Consider the following 26,669-nt stretch of genomic DNA (forward strand, 5'->3'; position numbering starts at 1 on the left):
TTTTTTTTTTTTTGGTACTAGGGATTGAACTCGGGGGCACTGGAACACTGGGTTGCACCCCCAGCCCTATTTTGTATTTTATTTAGAGATAGGATTCACTGAGTTGCTCAGTGCCTTGCTTTTGCGAGGTTGGCTTTGAACTTGCGATCCCCTATAATAGTTTGGTATCTGGATTTAAGCCTGGATTGAAGTTTGACCTCCTAGATATCTGATTTTGGGCAAGTCTTATTTTAAAGCAGGGTAGCAATATCTGTTTCGTAAAGGTATTATGAAGGTTAAAAATGCTGATGCACATAAGTGCTGAGTGTAACACCTGGTTTTTAATTACCATCCCATAAACATCAATAATTATTATTGCCATTATTCCAAGAGCTGGCCACAGAGTGAATTACTGCTAATTGATTGCTAAACTCCTAGGACAGCAGCAGTTTGTGTATAGTGTGGTTTGAGCAACACTGGGAAGCCCTCTCTGGTTGCCTTGATGTTCTGAAATTCTACCATATCATATGCCTTCAGTTAAGTAGTGCTTTTCTGGAATCCTCTCTTTTAAACGAATATAGGCACTAGGCATTTTCCTTATGATGGCATCTTGGGAACAAGGGACACACAAGAGATGGGATTTGTGATCTCCAGGAGAAAGGGAATAGACAGATCAGGGCCTCAGAGAAGATGGCGAAAAAAATAAGGAAGAGCGGAAATGTTGCACAATCTTCTATCTTGCTTAGAATCCCAGTTTCCCTAAGGTGTGAGAGCAGCTTTCATCTTTGCAGGGATGAATTCACACAGTCACGCCTCTTCGGCCCTTAGGGCGTCCACCTTTGAAATCTACAAGACAGCCAGCCCTGCCTCAGGGCGCCATCTGCTGTCTCCTTGTCTCCTCTCGCGCAACCCAGACGGCCAGGTACTTTGCCTTTCTGGGAGTTCATCCACCAGCAACTCTGAACCTCTTCTTCCCTCCTTCATGACACCAAAACTCCCTTGGTTTTGGACCCAGGTGAGATATGAGGGTTTGTTTCCCAGTGACCTTCTGGTTTGACACCCGAGCTATTCTCTAGCAGATGGTGAAGCCTGAGGCTCAGGCTCATATTCCGTGATTAAAAGTATTTCTTGCCTCTTGTTGCTGCTTTTACAGTCCGGAGCAGCACGAATAAGGCCATCATGTCCTTGACCAGTGTTGAGGCAGGATGCAGGGGAGAGGAGTGACTCACTGTGCATCTTTCCTATACGCTACCAGCTTGAGGTCTGAGGATGCGTTAGACCCTATTTTGGTCCAGAATTTTTCATCATCCAGAGCTATTTTCCCGATTACGCAGAAGTGGCTGAGAAATTGGGGACAGGCCTCTGTCTCCATGGAAACTGTTACACTGCCCTATGGGAGCAAATTGGAAGGGGTGGGGAGCAAGTCTGGGAGGTTAGAGATCCCCGGAATCCCGCGTGTTAGGGTATTTAACTGGACTTGGGAAGATCCGTCAGAAGGGAATTTAGAGGAGACTTAATGGAAGAAATTGATGGTCAGAAAAAGCAGAAAACCACTTGGGTTACAGTGTACTCCCTGAGAAGAGGCAGGATAAGCTGAACCCAGAATTCTGCAACCTCGTCTTTACCCTAAAGCCTCAGACCCTCTTAACTCCATTTCGTTTTGAGTTTTCCAGTCCCTTTGGAGCGCTTCCACAGCGATTCTACAAGACTTCCCCTTTAAAGAGCTCTACCCCTTTAAGATTCACGGCTCCTCCGGTCACGCTGTCGCAGTCCTAAGGCCCCGCCCCTCAGGCAGCTTCCGCAGGGCCTCGGCCGCAGAGCGGCGGTCACTGCCCCTTTAAGCCTGAGCCCCGCCCCTTCCCTTTCCCCTCCCCCCCATCCCGCACCAGGTGCCCCCACGGGTCGTGCTGCGAGGCGCGCGGCGGTGAGCGCTGGGCCCCGAGGGGCGTGCGGACGCATCCCGGGGCTCCCCTCGCCCCTGCGGTGGCCTCTGAGATCCCAGGGGGCGGGGCTGGAGCGGCGAGCCGGCGGCAGTGATGGGGTGGTCGGGAGCGCGGGAGGGGTGGGCCGGGGTCGGGCCGAGCGGGGGAGGAGCTCAGGTGATTTGGGGAGAAAGGAACGGCCTCCCGCAGTACTCACCCGACTAAAGGGGTGCGGGGGACCGGTTTACGGCCAGGCGGCGTTTCCATCCCCCTGCCCAGCCAGTGTCTCAGTCAAGTCTGGTTGATGAGGCCGTCCCCCGTATTCCTCCGGTGTCCAGGCCCCTTTGTGGGGGGCGGCTGTTGGCCTGTCCTGCCCCTGAGATCGCTGTGGTGAAAGCTGCTGGAGAAGCCTAGGCTGAAGGTGGTGGCTTTTGAGGGGGGCGCCAGTAGGGTACCGGCTCCCTTCGGACTCCTGGCAGAGGTGGGGGTCATAGCAAAAGGCACCGGGGTGGAGGGTGGTCAGTGGTGGGCCACCTGGCCCATGTGGGATAGATGTCTGCCCACCTCCTCTAGATAACTTGTTGTGTTGTGGTTTGGAGAAGGGTCTGGCCTGGGGACCTCAGTTCCAATACTACTCTGTCCATCAGAGAGCTGGCGGTCACCATGGCAATGCGGGAGCTGGTGGAGGCTGAATGCGGGGGTGCCAACCCGCTCATGAAGCTGGCCGGCCACTTCACCCAGGACAAGGCCCTTCGGCAGGAGGGATTGAGGCCTGGCCCCTGGCCTCCTGGAACCCCAGCCTCTGAGACGGTGAGTGTTCCAGTGGTGGAAATTCTCCAGTAGGGCTGGGATGGAGGGTCTAACTGTATACTTTAGAATAGCCTCTTTCTCCGTTGTGTTGCAAGTGATACTAGTTACCACTTAATTGCACTGTACTAAGCACTGTGCATCTTTAGATGAAAGCAACCATTTTATAGATGAAGAAACTGAGGCTCCGTAAAGGCTTTGACTTGCCTTTAGGTCATATAAATGGGAGAGCTGGAATTTGGCTTTCTTATGTTTGCTTGTGTGTCTGTGACCTTCATCACTGTACCCTATTGCCTCTCTTTCTTTTCTTAGGTCTCCAAGCCTTTAGGAGTAGCCTCTGAAGATGAGGTAAATTTACCAGTTCTTTTTCTGCTCCATTGTTCTCTTGCCCATTGTTGTTTTTCACCCTTAAACTTAGTTAATCCATATTTCAATCTTTGGACTCTCCTGACCAAATTTGCTTGGTAGTGTTTTTTTTTTTTTTTTGTATTCTTTGTTTTCAAATCTGTGGAATGAAAATTTCTCCCTTTGTGTCTCCAGTTTCTGTTTATCTTTTTTGTATCTGACATCAGTATCTACATCCAATGGACCCTCTCTCTTCTGGGGCCTCCTGATCCCAAGGTTTCATTTCACCATCTCTCTTGTGACAGTTGGTGGCTGAATTCCTGCAGGACCAGAATGCACCACTTGTTTCCCGAGCCCCCCAGACCTTCAAGATGGATGACCTCCTGGCAGAGATGCAGGAGATTGAACAGTCAAATTTCCGCCAGGCTCCCCAGAGAGGTGGGTTCCAGTGAAAGGTACAGGGGTGGACAGGCTGATGAGAGGGGAGATCACTATTTTCCATGCAGGCAGGGCCAAGGGTATTCCATATGTAGTGAATTGAGATTCAGAGGAAAAAGAACAGTGTTTTCCTGTGCATTCAGGGTTCCTTAAGCATTGTGCTGACAAATATATTAATTTCCCTATTTCTTAGTCTTCTCTGTTTCTTTTAAGCCCCTGGTGTGGCAGATTTGGCCTTATCTGAGAACTGGGCTCAGGAGTTTCTTGCAGCAGGAGATGCTGTGGATGTAACTCAGGATTATAATGAGACTGACTGGTCCCAAGAATTTATCGCTGAAGTTACAGGTGAGGCTTATCATGGGGAAAAAAAATCTATAATAGTACTTATGGGGCAATTAAAATTCTATACTATTTTCCTAATTCCTCTTAGGATACACAGTGATTTTGTCCGCTTAAGACTTTTCTGGCTTCTTGACTAATTTTTACAAGACATTGGACCTGATTTCCCTTAGAATAGAGATCTTATTTTGAATTGGATAAGCAATTTTGTATATAGAGAGAATGAAGTTTTAGGCCTACCTCTTTATTATCTAGAACTTTATTACTGTAATTTAGTGGAGAGGAGTCGGAGATTGGAAGGATGGCCCAGGAGAAGAGAAATACTCACCACAGCACCTGGGATTCTGGTGTTAAGTCATCATGTACAGAACTGGGGTTTTGTAAGTATGATTGTGGAGTTCAGTGACCCAAAGAACAATAGGCCTTCTTTATCTGTGGGTTCCTCATCTTGGCTTCAGCCAACTGCTGATTGAAAATATCTTGGAAAAAAAATTATATCTGGTTGCTGGGCACAGCTAAGCATGCCATAATCCCAGTGGCTTGGGAGGCTGAGGCTGGAGGATCACCAGTTCAGAGCCAGCTTCAGCAACTTGGTGAGACCTGTCTCAAAATAAAATATTAAAAAAAAAGGTCTGGGGATGTGGCTCACTGGTTAAGTGAACAGTTTAATACCTGGTACCAAAAAAAAAAAAAAAAAAAAAGTATAGACTACAGACTTTTTTCCCTTATCATTGTTCCCTCAATAGTATAATAGTATAACAAAGATTTACATAGCATTTATGTTACATTAGGCATTATAATAATCTAGAGATGATTTAAAGTATATGGGATGTGAATAGGTTTTATGCAAATTCTATGCCATTTTATTTTGAGAGAGGAGCAGATTTTGTGGGACAGAGGGGGGCCTAGAGCTACTACTCCCTTATGGACACTGATAGGTGTACTATACGTGGTCTTGAAGGACAAAGACCATTCCCTGATGTAAAAATTTTTAATAATAGCTAATATTTACTTTCAGTGTTCTAGGCTTTGTTTTTTAAGTGTTTGGTATACATTATCTAACCCCATGAGAACCCCAAGTTCTAGTTACTGTTTTTAATCATATTTTATAGATAAGAAAACTGAGGTTTAGAGGTAAAGTAACTTGCTCAAGGACATACAACTTTCTAAGTGGTAGAGTTGAATTTGACTCAGGGTTTGACAGATTCTAGTTCTTATGGGTTCAACTGTTAAACTCTCCTGTCAGGCCTACAGTTCATGTATTTATTTTTTTGGTACTAGGGATTGAACCCAGGGGTGCTTTACCACTGAGTTACATGCCCAGCCCCCTCCTTTTTTGTTTTTTTTAAATTAGTGTTTAGATAAGGTTTTGCTAAATTATTGAGGTCCTTGTAAAGCTACTGAGGCTGGTTTCAAACTTGAGATCCTCTTGCTTCAGCCTCCTGAGTTGCTGGGATTACATGCCTGTGCCACTGTTCCTGGTCCCAGGCCTGCAATTTACTTTCTTTATTCTTGCTTGGCTACTGGCCTCAGGGCCTCACTCCAATTTCCTCTCTGAAAGCATCTATTGCTCATTGTATCCATTAGGATTGGTTCATCTCCCAGTCTGATTAGGGACAGGGAGAAGGACTGTTTTTTCAGCTTTCTTCTTCCTGATTGTTTATATAGAGAGAAGCACTGCCCTTTTTTTGCTTTAAGAAATCAAGAATAGCCAGACATGGTGGTGCATGCTCTTAATCCCAGCAGCTCAGGAGGCTGAGACAGGAGGATCACGAGTTCAAAGCTAGCCTCAGGAACGGTGAGGCCCTGAGCAACTCAGTGAGACCTTGTCTCTAAATAAAATACAAAATAGGGCTGGGGATGTGGCTTAGTGATTGAGTGCTCCGGAGTTCAATCCCTGGTACCCCACCCCCTCCCCCCCCAAAAAAAAGAATCCCAAAATGTAACAATAAAGCTCACCTTTTTAGATGAGGAAACTGAGATTCAGGAAGGGTAAATACTTTGTCTAAAACCATTCAGTAACAGATAATATTCAAACTCATGTCTGTTTGACTTTAGGCTCCATACTTTTGATAACTGTTCTGCTGAAAATGAGACTGTTCCTTGTGGAATTGTTAAAATCTGAGCTTTGACAAAGACCTTCTGTCAGAAACTTTCAGGTTTTTAGACACAACTTAGACTTAGCATGCTGTCTTTTTAAAAATATAATTGTAGATGGACACAATACTTTTATTTATTTATGTTTATATGGTGCTAAGGATTGAACCCAGTGCCTCACACATATTAGATGAGCACTCTACTACTGAGCCACAACCCCAGCCCCAGCATGCTGTCTTTTAACACACAGAAATTTTTATTATATGTGTGGGCATTGGTGATTTTCAGTGACTCAGGAAAAATAATCATTACTATGATGAGCGTTGAGATTGATTAAATTTTCTGCTGCAATTACCTGAATTGCTTGCAATCATTGAAATCTTCCTTAACTCATAAATGAAAAACAACCTTTGAAAAACATGTTGGACCTGTCTCACCTGTTAAACTCTCTTTGGAGATCTCTTCTATTTTGTATGTTTTTTTGGAACTCTGCCTGCTTCACAGAGGCATGGACATGGGAACCTGGGAGGGGGAGTTGAGCTTTCTGAAGTCTGCCTTCATAAAAGTGGCTTAGTGTAGTAGTATTTTGCTTTCCATGAAGTAGGCCTTTGGTGGTGAATAAATGAGTAAAGATCTGGGAGAAGAAGCTGAAGGAAATTAATTTTCTAATAATTAATTTTCTTTCTTTATTTTTAATATATATGTTTTTTATTTGTAGATGGACATAATACCTTTATTTTATTTATTTTCATGTTGTGCTGACAATTGAACCCAGTGCCTCATGCATGCTAGGCAAGCACTTTATTACTGAGCTACAACCCCGACTCTTAATAATTTATTTATTTATTTTTTATCTTTTATTGCATTTGTGACTGATATTAAAGCAGTGGTAGAGGTTAACTGTTGCTTTATGGGTAAGTAGATTTTGAAACAAGCAAAGGATATACTCTAAATTCTTACTATTTAAAAATCCTCATTATTGAGATTCTAAAATTGGATTTATTTTTTTTTTATTTTATAATTTTTATTTATTTATTTTTTTATTGTTGGTTGTTCAAAACATTACATAGTTCTTGATATATCATAATTCACACTTTGATTCAAGTGGGTTATGAACTCCCATTTTTACCCCGTATACAGATTGCAGAATCACATCAGTTACACTTCCATTGATTTATATATTGCCATACTAGTGTCTGTTGTATTCTGCTGCCTTTCCTATCCTTAACTATCCCCCCTCCCCTCCCCTCCCCTCTTCTCTCTCTACCCCCTCTACTGCAGTTCATATCTCCCCCTTGTATTATTTTTCCCTTTCCCCTTGCTTCCTCTTGTATGTAATTTTGTATAATCCTGAGGGTCTCCTTCCATTTCCATGCAATTTCCCTTCTCCCTCCCTTTCCCTCCCACCTCTCATCCCTGTTAATGTTAATCTTCTTCTCATGCTCTTCGTCCCTACTCTGTTCTTAGTTACTCTCCTTATATCAAAGAAGACATTTGGCATTTGTTTTTTAGGGATTGGCTAACTTCACTTAGCATAATCTGCTCTAATGCCATCCATTTCCCTCCAAATTCTATGATTTTGTCATTTTTTAATGCAGAGTAATACTCCATTGTGTATAAATGCCACATTTTTTTATCCATTCGTCTATTGAAGGGCATCTAGGTTGGTTCCACAGTCTTGCTATTGTGAATTGTGCTGCTATGAACATCGATGTAGCAGTGTCCCTGTAGCATGCTCTTTTTAGGTCTTTAGGGAATAGACTGAGAAGGGGAATAGCTGGGTCAAATGGTGGTTCCATTCCCAGCTTTCCAAGAAATCTCCATACTGCTTTCCAGATTGGCTGCACCAATTTGCAGTCCCACCAACAATGAACCAGTGTACCCTTTTCCCCACATCCTTGCCAGCACTTGTTGTTTGACTTCATAATGGCTGCCAATCTTACTGGAGTGAGATGGTATCTTAGGGTGGTTTTGATTTGCATTTCTCTGACTGCTAGAGATGGTGAGCATTTTTTCATGTACTTGTTGATTGATTGTATGTCCTCCTCTGAGAAGTGTCTGTTCAGGTCCTTGGCCCATTAAAATTGGATTTATTAAGCTCAATTTCTTTCTTTTTTTAAAAATATTTTTTTAGTAGTAGATGGACATAATACCTTTATTTTATTTATTTTTTTAATGTGATGCCTGGGATTGAACCCAGTGCCTCATACATGTTAAGCAATCACTCTACCACTGAACCACAATCCTGGATTTCTTTTTTATTTTATTTTTAAATATGGAAATAATTATAGTTTCACTGGAAGTTGCAAAAAAAAAAAAAAAAAAAGTACATGAAAGTTCTGTGTATCCTTTACCTAGTTTCCCCCAGTGGTAATATTTTGCACAATCCTTAGTTACGTACAACATCAAAACCAGGGAATTGCCTTTGGTGTAATCCATAGGGTTTATTAGACTTCACCAGTTTCTGTCTATAACTCACATTTTAACTTAAGGTAAAAATCAAGATGCAGAAGTATTTAATCACCATGTGAACCTCAGTTTAAATTCCTGATGGAATTCCACTTCTCCTAAATTTTCTGGCTACATAATTCTGTCTCACTGAGATCTTGAGATAAAACACATTTCAGGGTTCTTGAATTTAAGACAACCCCAATTGGCATGGTATATGAAGTTCATAGAATAATTGTGAGATATAAATCTGCACTTACAGGAAAATGCCATGGGCATAAGAGGGAACCTGAGAGGAAGAGGAAGGACTAGTTATTTTTCAACCAAATTTTAGGACTAAGGAATAGCAATAGATGTTTGGCAACAAACCTTCTCTGGTTGGAGGAGGAAGAGGCTGTAGAAAAAAAAAAGGAATAGGCTCTTACCCTCTTACTCTTTCTCCCCCCTCTCTTCTCTCTCCCCCCTCTCCTGTCTCTTCCCCCCCTCCTCTCTCTACCCCCTCTCCTCTCTCTCCCCCTCTCCTCACTCCCCCCTCTCTCCCCCCTCTCTCCCCCCCTCTCTCCCCCTCTCTCTCCCCCCTTTCCTATCTCTCCCCCCTCCCTTCACTTCTGCGACTGGCCGCTAAGATTCTGCTAATAAAATCTTGGACAGGTTAAAAAAAAAAAAAAAAGAAAGAAAGGAATAACAGTCTCACTGTATTCTAATTTTTATATGGGTTTTCCATGAATAGATAATAATGATAGTAGCTGAAACATTTGTCACTATGTACTTTGGTCTAAACAGAAACCTCTATGAAGTATTTATTATTATCCCTATTTTATAGATAAGGAAATAGAAACTTAGAGAATTTAGTAACTTTTTCTCAGATATACAGTGAATAAGTGGTGGGTGGAATTGGAATTGAATGTGGATAAGATGACTAGAACCTGCATTTTTTCGATAGTGCTATTATCAAATAAAGAAGCTGTCTTTGCTAAGGGTAGGAAGTTCTGAGTTTTTGATTTTCAAGTTTGGAATAGATGTGCCTAGACAGAATGAATACATAGTGAAAAATTGTATGAGGTGAACATTATGAATTGGATATTTAGGTCATTCATGGCTTCTAACTCTACTAATGAATGTGACCTAGGACAGTCTCTTTCCCTCCTTCAGCCTTAGTTGCTTCAATTTCAGACATATTCAAATGGATGTGATTTTCTGTAAGAATTTCTTAACCAAGATTGTGAAGGTCAAGCATTATTCTTTTGATTATTTTATTTGACTCTTTTTTTGGAGCAGGTCATATATATGTGGCAAATATATATGACCAAATATCAAATTATAGCAATTTGAGGATGACTTTTCTCACCTTTGCGATTTTTAAAAAAATCTGCCTCATATCTGTTGTGAAGTTCAGGTGCTTTACATTTTTTCAGTTGCTTCTGGTCATTGAGAAGGGCATTTCACAAAAAAGTTACTGTGAATTTGAGGAGCACTTGTAGCCAGAATATGCTTTTGTAGAAACACTTGTGAGTAAGAGGGAACATGAGAGGAAGAGGAAGGAATAGTTATTTTTCAACCAAATTTTAGGACTAAGGAACTGGGATGTGTTATAAAGTCTGTTGGGTATGAAGCATTTCCTTTTCGGTCTCCATACTTGAGCTCTGTATTTGGGGCAAAGGAAAGAAAAATGTTGCTTGTAGGAACTAAAAAAGAGAAGGATTGTTGAGAGTCCTTGAAATTAAGAGACAGAGTCTATGGCCAAAAGTCAGTTACTAACTGTATTTTTATTGTATTAGTTATATACTACTTATTTATGATTGTGAATATGTATTCTGGGACTTGTTTTTTTTTTTTAGGTTTTTGACATTACTTTCTCAGATTTTGAGATCATTGAAATTATTCAGGCAAAGTCTCAGTTAAAATGAAATGGAAGGTTTTGTTTTACCTTACTACTGCAAGGACAAATCTATCTTGTCAGTGTTAAAAGCAGTGACTGTCAAATCTTTATATTAGAGACAGACCAGATGATCTTTTCTGTGTCTGATTTTTTAAAGATGCGGACGCAGAGCTGGAGGGAAGAAAGAGCATTCCATGCTCATGCCTTCTCTCTATGTTTCCTTATTCTTTAGGAAACCTAATCTGTTCCACTGCTTTTTTTTTTTTTTTCTTGTCCTGGGATGGTAGGACAAAGTCCTTGAGGTTGAGAAACAGTTCAGCACTCTGATTCAGTTTGTTGCCTTGGTAATGTTTGTTTTGATGTTGCAGCAGTGCCCTTTGTCACTTAAGCTTCTAAAATAATTTGTAGAATTAGACTGAAAAACATGGTCTTTTAAAATGAATTGGAAGTGACAAAAGTTAGTGTTTACCTCTGGGGGTTGGGGACATGAGGGAATCTCAGGGAGCTGTAAACTTGCTTTGGGTTATGAGTGGAATGTATTCATATGTGTAAATTAATTGAGCTGTATGCTTATCGGCACCTATTCTGTACCTTGATGATTATATGTTAACCTTTCAATTAAAAAGTAAAAAGTTGGGCTGGGGATATAATCAGTTGGTAGAGGACTTGCCTTGCATGCACAAGGCCCTGGGTTCAATCTCCAGCAACACACACACACACACACACACACACACACACACACACACACACAGTGAAAAGTCACCATCCCATGGGAAGAGCAGATCCATGTGTCTCTCATTCTAGCCTATTTTTCTGCTGTTCACATTCCCTTAGTAGGTATATTATGGTGAAATGAGCTGCCTTTTGTGGGGGTGGTGTGACTCTGGTAGAGAGAGAGATTTGGAGCTCTTCTCTTCTCCTTTAGCTCCTTACTGGTCCACATGACTCCTGTGAGGAAGATGGAAGCTCTGGTGCTTGCTATTTCTTATTGAGGTCTTATGGACTTCAAGAAAAAGAGTTTGTTTCTTTTTTTTTCTTTTTTTTCTTTTTTTAAGAGAGAGTGAGAGAGTGAGAATTTTTTAATATTTATTTTTTAGTTTTCGGCGGACACAACAGGTCTGTTTGTATGTGGTGCTGAGGATCAAACCCAGGCCGCGCGCATGCCAGGCGAGCGCACTACCGCTTGAGCCACATCCCCAGCCCAAGAGTTTGTTTCTTAATCCTTTCCTGAGCCTCCTTATTTGGTTTCCTATACCTAATTCTTGGTAAACTTCTATCCCAGGCCCCTTTGGACTGGTTATTGAAGAAAATGTTGAAGATTTGGTAGTATTTTCTTTTGACTAGAAGTCTCTGAGGGAGTCAGCAGGGTGTTGTCTGTGTTGGCCTGGTTAAGAGAATCAGCTGAGTGTATGCATTATTTCCTTTTCCCTGATCCCACCCTGAATCCTGGGTTATTTCCCCAACTCTGTGCTTCTTGCAGACCCCTTGTCTGTGTCCCCTGCCCGCTGGGCTGAGGAATATCTGGAGCAGTCTGAGGAGAAGTTGTGGCTGGGAGAGTCTGAGGGAACGGCCACCACTGATCGCTGGTGAGTTGCTTTCTGGGTTGTTGTGAACAGAATACAACATTGAACAGTTTTCCCGCCTCCCCCAACCTCCTCCATCTGCATTCTCAAACCAACTTACAGGCAGGCCCCTTTTTTTCTACTTTATTCATTAATGTTTCCACTTGTATTACTGGCCTTGCAAATTGGTATTTCAATTATAGGCAAGAATTCTACCTATCCTACCAGAAGTTCATAACTTTACCTTATGTACTTTGTTCCCTTTTTAATTTTGAGCTTGCTATTTTCTCTCTATTCCCTCTCTTTGCATAGTTGAGGTTGGGGAAGGGAAAGGTAAAAAGATGTAGCTAGTGCTGAACTGCTCCTGCCCAAATGTCCTTTTTTAATGTAAATTGGAGATGGTAGCTCCTCAGCTAGAGAGTGCAATAGTGTCACCCTCTGTTTTTCCTCCTGTAGGTACTATACTCATGGGCTGGGATTGGGGAATAGCATGGGGAAGGTGGTGGTTGATTGGATGGTAAAATGTGATTTCCTTATCTATTTCAGGTACAATGAATATCATCCTGAGGAGGATCTGCAGCACACAGCTAGTGACTTTGTGGCCAAGGTGGATGACCCCAAATTGGCTAATTCTGAGGTGAGCCACATCGCATTGCTGCTGAGCTTAGCAGAGCTGATCTTGGAAGGCAAGAGTCTTACTTCTCTTACCCAACTTAACTTTAAGGAAAAGTAGATGAGATCCTAGTTGTCCATTCCTTCCTCTCTGGAGAATGGAGACTTAGGATCCTGCTTATTCCTTCCAACATCTTTCCCTCATTTCCTTGCCCACCAACCTTCTGTCTTATCTGGTGTGTTCTTAAATCTTTAGAGGCAGGGATCCCTTTCTTTCTGCTCTTTGCTTTTTCCAGGGCCTTTAGCATATCTTGTCTATAGCTAGAGATGGTCAGGGGGAGGGGCAAGCATAGGTTTTTCTGGGCATGGTTGAGTGCACACCTGGAAGTCCTCTCCCAAGGTGCCTATATGTGTCTCTGTGCCCCAGTTCCTGAAATTCGTGCGGCAGATTGGCGAGGGGCAGGTGTCCCTGGAGTCCGTTGCAGGGTCGGGCCGAGCTCAGGCAGAACAGTGGGCAGCAGAGTTTATTCAGCAGCAGGTAGGACATTGTCACTTCTCAGTTCCACTTGAGAGTGAGCTGGTGCCCCAGGCCTTGGTTCAGTGTTCATTGATCCCAGATGGGGAAGGGATTTTATTGCCAGCTTGTCTTGGTAGCTGTCAGGTCCTGAGTGGGTGGGAGTGAGATTCTGAGAATGCTTTTCTCAGCATGTCCAGGCTGGTGGTGTTTAGTGGGTTTATAGTCTATTTTAGTGGTTAGAAAGTTGGTGATAGTATTGACCATCTTTCTTTGTCACAGGGTACCTCAGAGGCCTGGGTTGACCAGTTCACAAGACCAGTAAACACATCTGCACTTGACATGGAATTTGAACGAGCCAAGTCAGCTATAGAGGTAAGAGCAGATGGTGCAGGATTGGGCACTCTGAGAGCACCTATTCCTTTGGAGAATGGGTTATTAACATCAAAGGTGATGAATGCTGTATTTCATAATGTATCTGGACTGTCTGTGTGAGAATTGTGTAGCAGTGGTGTGGCTCCTTTTCAAAACTGAGACTTCTGGACACCACTGCAGACCACTGCATTGGAATCTGGGGATAGGATCTGGGAATCTGCATTTAAAAAACCTCATCCGAGGATTCCTTAACACGTTGAAATTTAAGACCTGTGGCCTTAGGGAGTGCATTCTCTGTGAAACTGAGGGTGGGGCAGGGTGGTTATGAAGGATCTCCTTTCTCTACTTGCCTTCCCTTCCTTACAGTCTGATGTCGATTTCTGGGACAAGTTGCAGGCAGAGTTGGAGGAGATGGCAAAACGGGATGCTGAGGCTCACCCCTGGCTCTCTGACTACGATGATCTTACATCTGCGTCATATGATAAGGTAGGGGGACTCCTAGTTTTCCAGGTTCCAGAAATTCCTTCTTTAGTGATTTTCCCTTTACCCTGAATTTGAAGACTGTTCACATTAGATGAATTTTCTTGAAACCACTTTCCATGAAAAGCAGTGTGAATCATATCTTTGTCCCTATGTTCCTTCAGCAATTGAATGTATACTTTATTATTGCAATATATAGGTTAATGAGGCTACTTGTGTCAAATAACAACAGTACAGTGATGTAATACTTATGAAGGTGGTTTGTACATGAACACAGATGAAATTACTCTGGTTTGGATATTGAACTGGGAAGATTTGATAAAAGATGGTTAACTTCTTTGGTAGGAAGCAGTAGTTGATAGACTGTCCCTCTGCCTCTACACCTTAATAAATCTCTTTTTTTAATGCACAAGTTCAACTTAAGTTCTAATCTCTTTACATAGTTAACCAATCAGTTGCCCCAATTTAGGGTTTCAAAGAATTATATTAAATAACTTAAATAATAGAAAAATTTCCCAGTAGTCAGTGGTGAAAGATTATTGAATTTTGCATAGAGCATGCATGTGCTATTGACCTAGAAGCATGTTACTTGAGCATTCTCACTGTAAAAACAATCTGTGTTGGGGAGTGTGACTAATAATTAAACTCTTGTGTTGAAGCATAGGGTGGAAAGGAAAGAATTGCTTGGTTTTGAAAAAAGGCAAAAAGGAACTGAGTGATTCCTTTTCTTAGCTCATATATGATTGGGGAAGGATTCTGGGGCTAGAACCAGAGCCCGAGATGCAAAGCAGAGTGGTAGAGGCAGATGTTTACTTAAGGGAACTGTACAAAGACAGGGAGAATGAAATTTAGAGTAACTTAAAAAAGGTAAGGATTTAAGAGCCGGTGAATAATTTAGTACTAGGAAAGATATGATTTTGCTTATTTTTACAACATGATCTTGGCTTTTCTGAAAAGTATTCTGGGGGAATATTATAAAGGAGATTTTACTTCTTTTACTATAATATGAGTTCCTCCTATAGAATTCTGATAAGGGAGAATAGAAAGATATACCTGTAGATAATACTTTTATTTTAAGAGGCAAGTTACACATTGTAGATAAAATTCTTGAACCCTTTTAATATTATTGATATGTTGAATTATTGCAAAATTAGGATTAGAAACATTTGCATTAATGTTCCACACAAAAAATGTTATGCTTTTTTTTTTTTTTTTAACTAGTGAACAATTCAGATTCTATTTGGCTTTAATCTAGTGGATATTGAATTATATGTCAATAATACTTTTTTAAAAAAGTGGATCTTTTGATTGTCAAATAAATTTCTAGGTCTCTTTGAATGTACTTTTTTTTTTTTTTTTTTGACAACCCATAAATTTTCAGAGGCAACTTAACAAGTACTTGCTCAAGTATGGATTAAATAGACTGCTGCCATGTGAGAGAAGTTTCTGTGATGGGAGGTACTCTACTTTGTATTTCTGTAGAATGATCTTAGGAGATTTTGGAAGAGACCAGATAGTGAATGAGACATAGCATAACGATTGGCTTGGGTTAGACTTTTAGGATATAACAGTGATGCTAGACTTATTCTGCATTCTGCAGATTGTTATGGTTTCCTTTAGAGTATTCTTTTTCCATCTATGCAGACATTCTAATTTTGAAAAATTCTTCTTTGAATAGCAATTGATGAGCCTTCAGGGAGGATAGATAGCAAAGATGAGGGGAAACTTAGAGAATACTGCGGTTAAAAGATTCTGGCATTGATTTTTCTTATTGTCTACTGAAGACACATGAATAGTATTCAGATCACTGCTGGCTGTCACAAACAAGCCATTGTATCTCAAGGAAATATCTAGAACAATGAGGATAATATTATTTATAAATAGTATATTAAGCTTTTGTTACAGCTTTGGTGAATATACTCATTTGATGCTCCGTAGCTTTGAGAGGTAGAAATTACATTCATTAGGAAATTACAACATAGATGACCATAATCTCTTTCCCCAAGAGTGGCTTAAAGCATAGATTGATGATGGATGGTGGTTAAGGTTTGAATATAAAGGATTTATTTTATTGAATTCTGGTAGTCTAGGGTGGAGGTTAGCAAACTATGGAATAAATCCACATGCCACCTGTTGTTATTATGGTTCACTGAGAATGGTTTCAACATTTTTAAATGGTTGAAAAAAATTAAAAAGAAGAGTAATATTTGGTGATACATAAAAAATAAAGTTCAAAATTCATTGTCCATAAATAAAGTTTTACTAGAACATAGCTGGGCTCTTTACTAATCCCTGAACTTGGGTCCTATTCTGCCTTTTGAGTTTTTAATATTGTACAAAAATTTCCCAAAATCTATTTCCCAAAAACTATTTCAACATTACTATACTTTACCTCAGATCCATCTCCTACAGTGTAATCTCACTTCATGAACCACCTGTTGTAAATATTCAGTTTTCCTTTGTGACAAATGACTTGTCACTGAAGACTTAGAATAGTTTCGAACTTTGCTGAAATACTTCACCAAAATCACAAAAAATAATGAAACGGCCTCATGTCTTTATTATGTACAGTTTCATCCTAATTTGTCCTTAACTATATTATGTTTTAATCTATGTTTAAAAATGCTCTGTCTGGTGTTTTGTTTCTTGTTTTCATTCTGTATGCTGTTTTGTAATGGTAAGTATTTACTTCCCAAATAGGAGCATTTTATTTGCTTGTCCCAAGTCATATGTCTTGCTAGTGACTTTTCATCTAATCTAAAACTACCCCACTTACATAAATTGCTAGTTGACAAGCTGGGTGCAGTGGCACAGGCTTTTAATCCCAGCTCCAGAGGTGGCTGAGCAGGAAGATTGCAAATTTGAGGCCTCCTTGGACAATTTAGTGAGACCCTGTCTCAGAAAAAAAAGGGTCTGAGGATGTAGTTCAGTGGTAGGGTGTCCCTGGGTTCAATCCCTAGTAACACACAAACACACACACAGAAAGAAATGCCTTCTGTCCAGTGGTAAGAAATGCACATCTATGAAGACTTCCTAAAATGAGCTCATGCCCAGCATGGATCAGAGTTGGTAGACTTTCCTACCTTTTTAGTTATTATAAATAGGAGAAGGCAGCATGAATCTTTTTTTTTTTTTTTTAAATATTTTTTAGTTGTTAATGGACCTTTATATGTGGTGCTGAGAATCGAACCCAGTGCCTCACACATATGCTAAGGCAAGAGCTGTACACTGAGCCACAACCCCAGCCCAGCAGCATGAATCTTATACTGAGTGATTTTACTTAGTTATAGATGATCTTTATAATACAGAGAATTTACCATCAGTTAATACAGATAACTTCTCTACCTCTGTCTTGTTTGTTCCCTTCCTGTCCCTGCTGCTCTGATTGTGGTGGTTCCCTTTTGGACAACTTCTCACTTACATTCCTCCTTGTAGGGATACCAGTTTGAGGAGGAGAATCCCCTGCGTGATCACCCTCAGCCTTTTGAAGAAGGACTACGGCGGCTTCAGGAGGGGGACCTGCCAAATGCTGTGCTGCTTTTTGAGGCTGCTGTGCAGCAGGATCCTAAGCATATGGAAGTGAGTGACTCATTGTTCTGACTGCTCCCTCCAGTTTTGAGGGAGACCCCAAAGAGGGTGGTGCAGATGGATCAGGTCTGGGTTGGGGTCTAGGTTTGAGTTATGAGAGATGGTGAGTGGGGGAGGTCTGAGGAAGGGAGGATGGAAAGACTACAAAGATGATGGGATCTGTCAACTTCTCTCTAGGCTTGGCAGTATCTGGGTACTACTCAGGCAGAGAATGAGCAAGAACTTTTAGCCATCAGTGCGTTGCGGAGGTGAGTATGCTAAAAGATGAGGACCAGGTTTTCTAGGGCTCTGCAATAGTCTTTAGATTGGTGAGAACCCAGAACCAGATCTTTGACTTCTTTCTGGCCATTAATACTCGTGTTGTCTCATGACGAAACTCTGAGGTTTGGAATGAGTGGGAGAGAACTGGTTCTACTCTTTTGTCAGTTTTTGGTTTTATCTGTGGGAACCTAGTTGGTTCCTTGGCAGCTAAAACTTTCCCCTTCTTGGGTCTGAAACTTTGTTATTAACTCACATATCAAAGGATTCTTTTCTGTATTAATTTGAAAGGATGGGAAAGGTTGAGGCCAGCATGATTGTATTGCAAAGCTTGGCTTTGACCCCTGGGAGCTCATGGTGCCAGCGTCACTGTAGATGATGTGTCTGCTTATCCCTGCCCAAACAGGTGTCTGGAGCTAAAGCCAGATAACCGGACAGCACTGATGGCGCTGGCTGTGAGCTTCACCAATGAGTCCTTGCAGCGACAGGCCTGTGAAACCCTGCGAGACTGGCTGCGCTACACACCGGCCTATGCCCATCTGGTGGCACCTGGTGAAGAAGGAACTGGTGGGGCAGGACTGGGCCCCAGCAAGCGTGTCTTGGGATCTCTGTTGTCTGAGTGAGTGTGAGGGGTTCCTGGGATGAGGCATGGTAGAGTCCCTGTGGGTGTGTGACCTTGATTTTGGAAGATAGGATAGATTGAGATCTATTGAGTGGGATGGGAAACTTGGAAGGAGGTCTGCATTCTACTATGCAGTACAGGGGTGGAACAGAAAAACAGGTTTCTAAATTTGAATTTAGAAGTAGGAGGGATGACTGATATGTTGATCAATCTTGGGGATATGATTGACTTCTTAAGGAATTATTTGAGAAGTAGGAATATAGATGTATCTGTTTACCTACTTTTTGGTGTTTTTCCTCTCCTTACCCAGCTCCCTGTTTCTTGAAGTAAAAGAGCTCTTCTTGGCAGCTGTACGCCTGGACCCTACCTCCATCGACCCTGATGTGCAGTGTGGCTTAGGAGTCCTCTTCAACCTGAGTGGGGAGTATGACAAGGCCGTGGACTGTTTCACAGCTGCCCTCAGTGTTCGTCCCAATGTGAGTTTTAGGAAGGAATGGAAACCCCATTAACTTTGTACCTTGTTGAAGAATCACTGTGCACAGGATATATAAATACATATATGTATATGTGTATATATATATATTTTTATATGTACATTTTACTTTATTATATATTTTAGTTGTACAGATACAATATTTATTTTTATAAATGATATATTCATAAATAAATATTTATTTATTTTTATGTAGTGCTGAGGATTGAACCTAGTTCCTCACATGTGCTAGGCAAGTACACGATCACTGAGCTACAACTCCAGACCTGCACAGGATATTTCATTCCAGTGTTTTCCTTGCAAGGGCTAGGAAAAGAAGGGCAGGAAGACAGGGTCTTCTGGACCCTGGGGAGTTTGCATGGGGTGAGAAGGTTACATTGTGACCACTGAGAAGATAGAGTGGGTTAGTAAAACCCATTAGCTGAACAGAGTAGTGAAGCAGGGGGAGGAATGGGCAGAATTTGATCTAAGCCTAGCTCATGTTCCCAGCCCTTCTCCATCCCTATCCCAGGACTACTTGCTGTGGAATAAACTGGGAGCCACCCTGGCCAATGGAAACCAGAGTGAAGAAGCAGTGGCTGCATACCGCAGGGCCCTGGAGCTACAGCCTGGCTACATCCGGTCTCGTTACAACCTGGGCATAAGCTGCATTAACCTTGGGGCTCACCGGTGAGTCTGCCTGTTGCATCATGAGCAGGTGCACTGTTCTCCCTAGCTCCTTGTTCTATGATCCTGTCACTTGACTAAATAACCCCAATTATCTTCCTCCCTGTCACCTCCTCTGTTTCCTTCCATTGTTGTTCTGCTCACCAGCTGCTATTTCTCCTTTTCCCTACAGGGAGGCTGTGGAACACTTTCTGGAGGCCTTGAACATGCAAAGGAAGAGCCGGGGCCCTCGGGGTGAGGGGGGCGCCATGTCAGAAAACATCTGGAGCACCCTGCGTTTGGCTCTGTCTATGTTAGGTCAGAGTGACGCCTACGGGGCGGCTGATGCCCGGGATCTATCTGCCCTCCTAACTATGTTTGGCCTGCCCCAGTGACAGTGGGATGGGCTGCCCTGTGAGTGTCTGCTTGGAGGGGTCTCTGCTCTGGATGTGACTCCCTCTCCCACAGTGGGCCTACCAAGGGGGTGGGCTGATGACCACAAGTGGTATGGCCTCTCAGGAGCTGCTTCAGTGTAGGAGTGGACAGTCTTGTTCTCTAGGTCCTACATAATTGTAGGGAAAGGAGCTGTTGTCGGAGTCCCTTGGTAATTCAAGGGCTTTATGTCCAGCTACAGATCTCTCTCTGTTCATCACACCCTTTCTTGGTGCTGCTTTTTGGGTAGGACCCAAGGATATAGGGTAACTGTTGTCATCAACTGCCATTTCTGATAGGGTCTACCACATTTGTAATGTCTGTTCTTTTACCCTCTTTTACTTGGAATTGGTAATAGTCCCTCTTGCTTCCTTAGGCAGTTGTGTGTAGGAGGCTCTTCTACTCTGCATCTCTAACGGTGGCTCTGTCTGGGATGGGCTGTTTCAAGCCAGCCTGTTTGATTAAAATGTCTATATAGCGCTGCAGAGCTGAGTTTTGGTAGAGTGCTGATGGTTTTGTCATTCTTGGACCTCCCTGGCTGTGAGCTTGGATTCCTTGTGAGTGCGATGCTGATGCAGTAATGCTAGTACTCTATGGAACAGGAACAGCTAGGGTCAGAAAGTCTTTGGGTGTGGAGTAGAAGGAAAGCTTATGTGTGTGGGGGCCCTGGAGGGGACTATGTAGGAACAGATTAGGGGCTGTGTCCTGGGGCCTTTGGTGGAAGGATAGAGGGGTGTGGTGAATGCAGCAGTTCCTCTTCTTAGAAAGATTTGTGAGTAGGAGTTGAGCTAACTCTTGTAGAAAGTTGATTTGGAAATTGCAGTCTTGCCAAATTCCTAGTAAAGAGAGGGTTCAGTGTTACCATAAGCCTTTGCTATACTTCTTGAAATGTTTCTAGGGGCGAGTGTTATAAAATCCCTTTCCCCCATATCACCTCTACAAGATAGATTGAGGGGAGCTGAGGGAGCAGCTTGGATGCTTCTCATCTGTTCCCCTGCTTGGAGAGACACACTAACCTCCAGAAACGACTGCTAAGCCTCTTGCCTTGTTTTTAGTAGCTAATGATCAGAGAGATTTTTTTTTAAACTACCATGGTCCCAAGGTTCCATCCTGAAATTTATTTTTCTTTGTATGAATATGTATAAATGATTTAAAAACACTGTAAAATATTTGTATGAAAAATAAATAAAACTAATGTGAGTATGAGTTCTGCTGTTGGATATGAAGCTGTGGTGGCAGGATTTGGGTTGGTGTTTGGAAGATTGGTATGCAACAATTTTTCTCTCTTTATCTTCCAAATTCTCATTGGTATACTGATTACCTATCCACCTCTCCAGTGTTATTGATCACCTAGTATCTGCTTGGGAGTGTGGAGAAGATGACTTTAGCCCAGACCACTGTGTGTATGGGTGTATGGGTTAGCAGGAGAGATGGATATTGAACAGTCATGGATTTCTACAGTTGTGTTACTATTAAGGAAAATATGGTGTTGTATGATTGTTCAGTTGTTTTGGTGAATTATGTGAAAGGATTTTAATCTTTTTTTTTTTTTCAGTGCTTAGGTCTAAAGGTTTTCATCTGGTTCTACCTGGACTTACCAGGAACTATATCAAGAGCCATATCTGGATGGGCATCTTATCTTTTTTTTTTGTTTTGGGGTACCGGAATTGAACTCGGGGTCATTCAACCACTGAGCTACAGGGCATTAGCAAATTGCTTACTGATTATCTCAAGAAAAAAATTCATTGGAAATAGGACCCCAATATGCTAAAAGTATGAAGAGTTTGAGTGATTTTTCTCCTGCTTCATCATACTTCTTGATAGTTTCCACATTTTCTGAATTTATAGAAAAGAAAATTACACTATGGGGGGAGAGGAACAGGAGGAAGCAGTGACATCTGTTGCCACCTGGATGATCACAGGGCAGCTGTGTCAGGCCTCAAAGGGTGGTAATGTAGCCACAGGCCTGGGAGTGGGCTGTACAGGCCAAGGTAGTAGTTTCCACACTATAGAGATAGAAGAGGGAAGAAGTTGGACTGAGTAAGTGGCTTAAGAATTGAGCTAACCCTACCTGGGTGCACACCTGTAATCCCAGTGGCTGGGGAGGCTGAGGCAGGATTGCAAGTTCAAAGCCAGCCTCAGCAACTTAGCGAAGCCCTAAGCAACTTAGACCCTGCCTCAAAATAGAAAATAAAAAATTGTGTAGGGGTGTGGCTCAGTGGTTAAGCACCCCGGGGTTCAATCCTTGATGCCAAAAAAATAAAAATAAAAGAGCTAACACCTGATTTAAGCTAAGTTTCCAGGTTCATCTGCTTCACCCATTCTTGGTAACATGAAGGTATCCAAGAGGATGTTTTTCTTGCATGGTCAGTGCCAGGTATATATTCTGACCCCAAATCAAATCCAGCAAATGTTACTTGATTCCCCCATCAAATACTGTTCCAGGCACCATGATTCAGTTGACAAGGCAGGAAAGTCCTTGCTCTCATGGCTTACATACTTGTGAGGGAAGAGAATGCATAAGAAAATTTCAGTTGTAAGTGCTGTGAAGAAGTCAAATGGCATATTTGCTTCCAGGATATTCCTCTCGCAAGTACTGTACTGTTTTCTGCACTCACTGCACTGCTGAAACTGATAAGGTTACCAGTTGCTTCACATACTTCCAAGGTCAACAGGCACATTTATTTCTGATCGTATTTGATCTAACTGGCACTTGATTCAGAGGCAGCTTTGCCATACCTGATTGTGCAGGTTGTGCACTGCATATTTCTGGGAGTGTGGGGTGCACTAACATTGTCTGTATGAGTGATGCTTTGCAGTGCTGTGCAGAGCAAAATCTTCATGGCCTTATTCAGTGGCCCTGCATTGATGACCACTCTCCTCTAAACTTCCCCCACTGCTATTCTTTTCCCAGGTCTTTCCTGTATCTGTGTCTATCTGCTTCATGAATATTGTTTTTAAGAGCTCAGTTCTTGTCCTTCTGCTTTGCATTAGCCACCCTTGGTGGCTGCATCCACTCCTGTGGCTATAAGTGCTGATGACAGTCCAAACTAGTTCTCTACCCCAGGCTTTAGATACACTGCACACTTCCTAGTTCTGTCCCCAACATGTGGGTGTTCCATGGCACCTTAGACTCACCAGATTCAAAATAGGCATATCCTTCCAATAATCTCATTTCATGTATTTTTGGAGAGGTATGGGGAGAAACCAGTGAGTGGATCAGGATTCTTATCCTTCAGTAACCCTAAGGTCACTCAGATCTTCAGGATCTACCTCCTCAAAATAGCTCACAAGAAGTCTTCCAATGTTTGTAATTTCCTTAAGTGCTTTTGTTTTGGGGCTCATCATTGTTCTTGGATCACTATGAGAGCTGCTTTCCCCACCCACCTCATTTTGCTCACCCCCCAACTCCTCATCATCTGAAACCAATGTTCTTAGATGTGACATGGGGTCTCTTACTTCTCTAACTTCTCACAACTGTGCAAGACATTCAGAACTTTAATTGATGCCTGTTGAATGAACTGCACGCAAAAGTGTGGATCGAAGAACTAGGAAATGCCAAAATAGCCCCTCCTTGTTTGGAGCTAATGTTTTGATTCTCCCCAAGTTGGAAAAGACGGATTGAATTCTTGATACCTTACTTCCACAAGAGAAAGTGCCCTTGTGAAGGAAGGCTTTGGTAGAGGAGAGCACACTGTCCTGCGGGGTGCAGTGGTGCACACCTGTAATCCCAGCAAGTGGGGAGGCTGAGGCAGAAGGATTGCAGTTCAAAGTCAGCTCCAGAAACTTAGAGAGAACCTGTTTCAAAATAAGGAATGGGCTGGGATGTGGCTCAGTAGATTCAATCCCTGGTACCAAAAAAAAAAAAGGTGTTTTCTTTTTTATTTTTTTGATACCCGGTGATTAAACCCATAGGTGCTTAACAACTGAGCCACATAGCCAGACCCTAAAAAAGTGGTAGACAATCACTCTATCACTGAGCCACAACCCCAGCCCCCCCCCTTTTTTTTTAATTTTGAGACAAGGTCTTACTAAGTTGCTTAGACCCTCACTAAATTTCTGTGGCTGGCTTTTTTAAAAAAATTTTTAAAATTTTTTACTTGTATATGGACACAATACCTTATATTTATGTATTTTTATGTGATGCTGAGGGTGGAATCCAGTGCCTTACACATGCTAGGTGAGTACTCTACCACTGAGCCTCAACCCTATCCCCATGTGGCTGGCTTTTGAGCAGGAAGGATCTTCCTGCCTCAGCTTTCACTAGGATTACAGGCATGTGCCATCATGCCCAGTGCACTGGAAAAAACCTTGAAATGAGTTAGAAACCTTGTTCAGCTATTCAGTACAGAAGGGAGAACATAACTCCTGGAAAGGGACTTCTGAAGAGGGTGGGATATATCCTTAGCAGAGGATCCTTAGCACCCAGGGCTCAGGCTTGAGCAGTCACATGGTAGTGGGAAGAAGCTCTGTGTAGGAAGCCCTGGCTCTAAAGACAAAACTGCAGTTCGGCAGCAGAGCTTCCATGTAGGTAGTGAGGGGACCCTGATGCTGAGTTCCAGGGAGGGCAGCATGTTAAGGTGGTGACAGGGTCTGGGGATGTGGCTCAAGCGGTAGCGTGCTCGCCTGGCATGCGTGCGGCCTGGGTTCGATTCTCAGCACCACATACAAACAAAGATGTTGTGTCCGCCGATAACTAAAAAATAAATATTAAAAAAAAATTCTCTCTCTCTCTTTCCTCTCTCACTCTCTCTTAAAAAAAAAAAAAAAAAGGTGGTGACAGGAGGAGGAATCATCTTAGGTATGAATGATCAGTGATAGCCTTGACCCTTGATCACCAGTGGCACTGCAGAAGCCATAGATATCTGAATGAGCTGCTTTCTGGTGCCAGAATGCTGCACTTGTATTGGTCCTGCTCTCATTTGCTCAGACTGGGAAGAGAGAGTATCAGTGCAAAATTCAGCTATGGCTAATGGATAATAAATCAGAAGAGGACTTCAGCAAATAGTGCACTCATGCATATACACACTCACAAAAGGAAATTCACAATGCCAGTAGAGCACAAATGGTCTTCTAGAATGAATAAACATGATTTCTTAATTAAAAATTTCATTAAGACAAAAAGTGAATAATGAGAATCAATGTTCTGAAAAATAAAAAAAAAATACACATATAGAACAAGTGTCAATTGAGGTAAAAAAACCAAACAGACAAGGGATTAGGAGAACAGATCTGGGAAACCTTGTGCACAGAACAATAGACATTCCAAAGGAAAACAAATGAATAGCTGGGCTGCTGGTGGTGCATGCTTGTAATCCCAGCAATTCCTGAGGCTGAGTCAGGAGGATCTGAGGCTGAGTCAGGAGTTCAAAGCCAGCCTCAACAACAGCGAGTTGCTAAGCAATTCAGTGAGACTCTATCTCTAAATAAAACCAAAATAGGGCTAGGGATGTGGCTCAGTGATTGAGTTTGATCTCCAGTACCAAAAAAGAAAAAGAAAACGAGTGAATTAAATAAAAAATATAAAATGCTTCTGAGCTCAAGCCTCGATTGAAAAGTTATACTGAGTTTCATGCAAGATTAGAAAAACTGGGTTCCCCAGGATATTAGGGTTCTGAAATAGCAAAGGCTGTGTAGAGACACCTACCCCCCAGAGCAAGGTGGGCTTAATTACCATAATAGATGGTAAGCCTGGGTTGGTAAATAGGCACCATGACTCATTAAGACTATTGTGATGGGTTAATAGACCACGCTGTTCCCAAGAGTGAGAAAGGTGGGCAGCCAATGAAGGCATCACGAAAGGCTGAAGTCAGCACCACAATGGAAAAAGTGACCCTTTGCCCAGATTCAAGATCTGGGCCAGTTATTGATTGAAGGGCAGGCTAACGCTCTTTGAAAAGAACCAACAGAATAGAGGAAGAAGGGGATTGAGAAGGAGAGATGAGGGGAGGGCATGTAACGTACTGGGGAATGAATTTTATCAAATTATGTGATGTCCATGTTGAATATTGCTTCTATGAGAATTATAATACACTAATCACAATAATAATGAAAGAAGGGAGATCAGTAGAGTAGAGCAAGAAGACCAGGGGAGGGAGGAGGAGAGGGAAATGTTGATCAAATTATATGCCTGAACTTGCGATCCTCCTGACTCAGCCTCACTCAGCCCCCGGAGCTGCTGGGATTACAAGCATAAACCGCCAGCCTGCCCAGCTATTCATTTGTTTTCCTTTGGAACATCTATTATTTTGTACACAAGTTTTCCCAGATCTGATCTCCTAATCCTTTTTTTTTTTAACCTGAATTGACATCTGTTTTTGTTCTAAATGTGTATTTTTTTTTAGAATATTAATGGTACTCATTATTCACCTTTTGTCTTACTGATTTTTTAACTAGAAAATCATGTTTATTCATTCTAGAATGAATATGGCATAATGTAAATATGGCAAAATGAAACCCACTTGTGAATAATTATAATACACCAATTAAAAAAAAAAGAACCTGTGATACCACTAGGATATTCAATAAACACTCCTCAAATCTTCTCTAAAGAGACCTATGGCCATATAGCAGAGTAACCGACTGGGAAAGGAGATGCCCAGGTCTTCAAGGAATCTAAAAGTTCATTTTGACCTTGCTTAATATAGTAGGGACTGAATGGAAGCCAGGAAGTTAATAGAATCCTGACTCAAGTCCTTCTTAGTGTGGTTGTTTCTTTCAGCCTTTAGCTTTTTCTGATTAATACAATGAGTTATTACTAAAAATATTGTTCTCTTTCAGTTTCCCAGACCGGAAACCTTAATTCCCAACTCTCCCTCACTCCCACATTCCATC

The 26,669-nt window shown here is 42.0% G+C and overlaps 1 protein-coding gene across 7 annotated transcripts; it reads left to right on the forward strand.

The window, feature by feature from the left end:
• The first annotated feature begins 915 nt into the window (after window positions 1–915).
• Pex5 (peroxisomal biogenesis factor 5) lies at window positions 916–21,041 on the forward strand. Of its 7 annotated transcripts, none has more exons than XM_076854100.1 (16): window positions 916–994; window positions 2,549–2,711; window positions 3,021–3,056; window positions 3,359–3,491; window positions 3,705–3,836; window positions 11,735–11,840; window positions 12,363–12,453; window positions 12,856–12,966; window positions 13,225–13,317; window positions 13,684–13,803; window positions 17,233–17,376; window positions 17,563–17,633; window positions 18,050–18,262; window positions 18,576–18,741; window positions 19,270–19,427; window positions 19,597–21,041. In XM_076854100.1, the coding sequence occupies exons 2-16, from the start codon at window positions 2,565–2,567 to the stop codon at window positions 19,796–19,798; spliced, it is 1,923 nt and encodes a 640-aa protein (XP_076710215.1). In that variant the 5' UTR covers window positions 916–994; window positions 2,549–2,564; the 3' UTR covers window positions 19,799–21,041. The 7 variants fall into 7 exon arrangements, with proteins under 7 accessions (XP_076710215.1, XP_076710213.1, XP_076710217.1 ...); XM_076854098.1 differs by lacking the exon at window positions 916–994 and adding an exon at window positions 1,863–1,903; XM_076854102.1 differs by lacking the exon at window positions 916–994 and adding an exon at window positions 1,863–1,903 and having other exon boundaries at window positions 13,708–13,803.
• The last annotated feature ends 5,628 nt before the right edge of the window (window positions 21,042–26,669 follow it).

This window comes from Callospermophilus lateralis, chromosome 4 (genome assembly GCF_048772815.1).
Source record: "Callospermophilus lateralis isolate mCalLat2 chromosome 4, mCalLat2.hap1, whole genome shotgun sequence".
Classification (NCBI taxonomy): Eukaryota; Metazoa; Chordata; class Mammalia; order Rodentia; family Sciuridae; genus Callospermophilus; species Callospermophilus lateralis.

What these genes read in the sequence shown, in the direction of transcription:
- Pex5 (XM_076854100.1), top strand. Translation starts at nt 2,565, where the DNA reads ATGGCAATGCGGGAGCTGGTGGAGGCTGAATGCGGGGGTGCCAACCCG. An exon ending in CCAAATTGGCTAATTCTGAG is followed by an intron (nt 12,454 to 12,855) that starts GTGAGCCACATC and finishes TCTGTGCCCCAG; the next exon opens with TTCCTGAAATTCGTGCGGCA. An exon ending in CATCTGCGTCATATGATAAG is followed by an intron (nt 13,804 to 17,232) that starts GTAGGGGGACTC and finishes TCCTCCTTGTAG; the next exon opens with GGATACCAGTTTGAGGAGGA.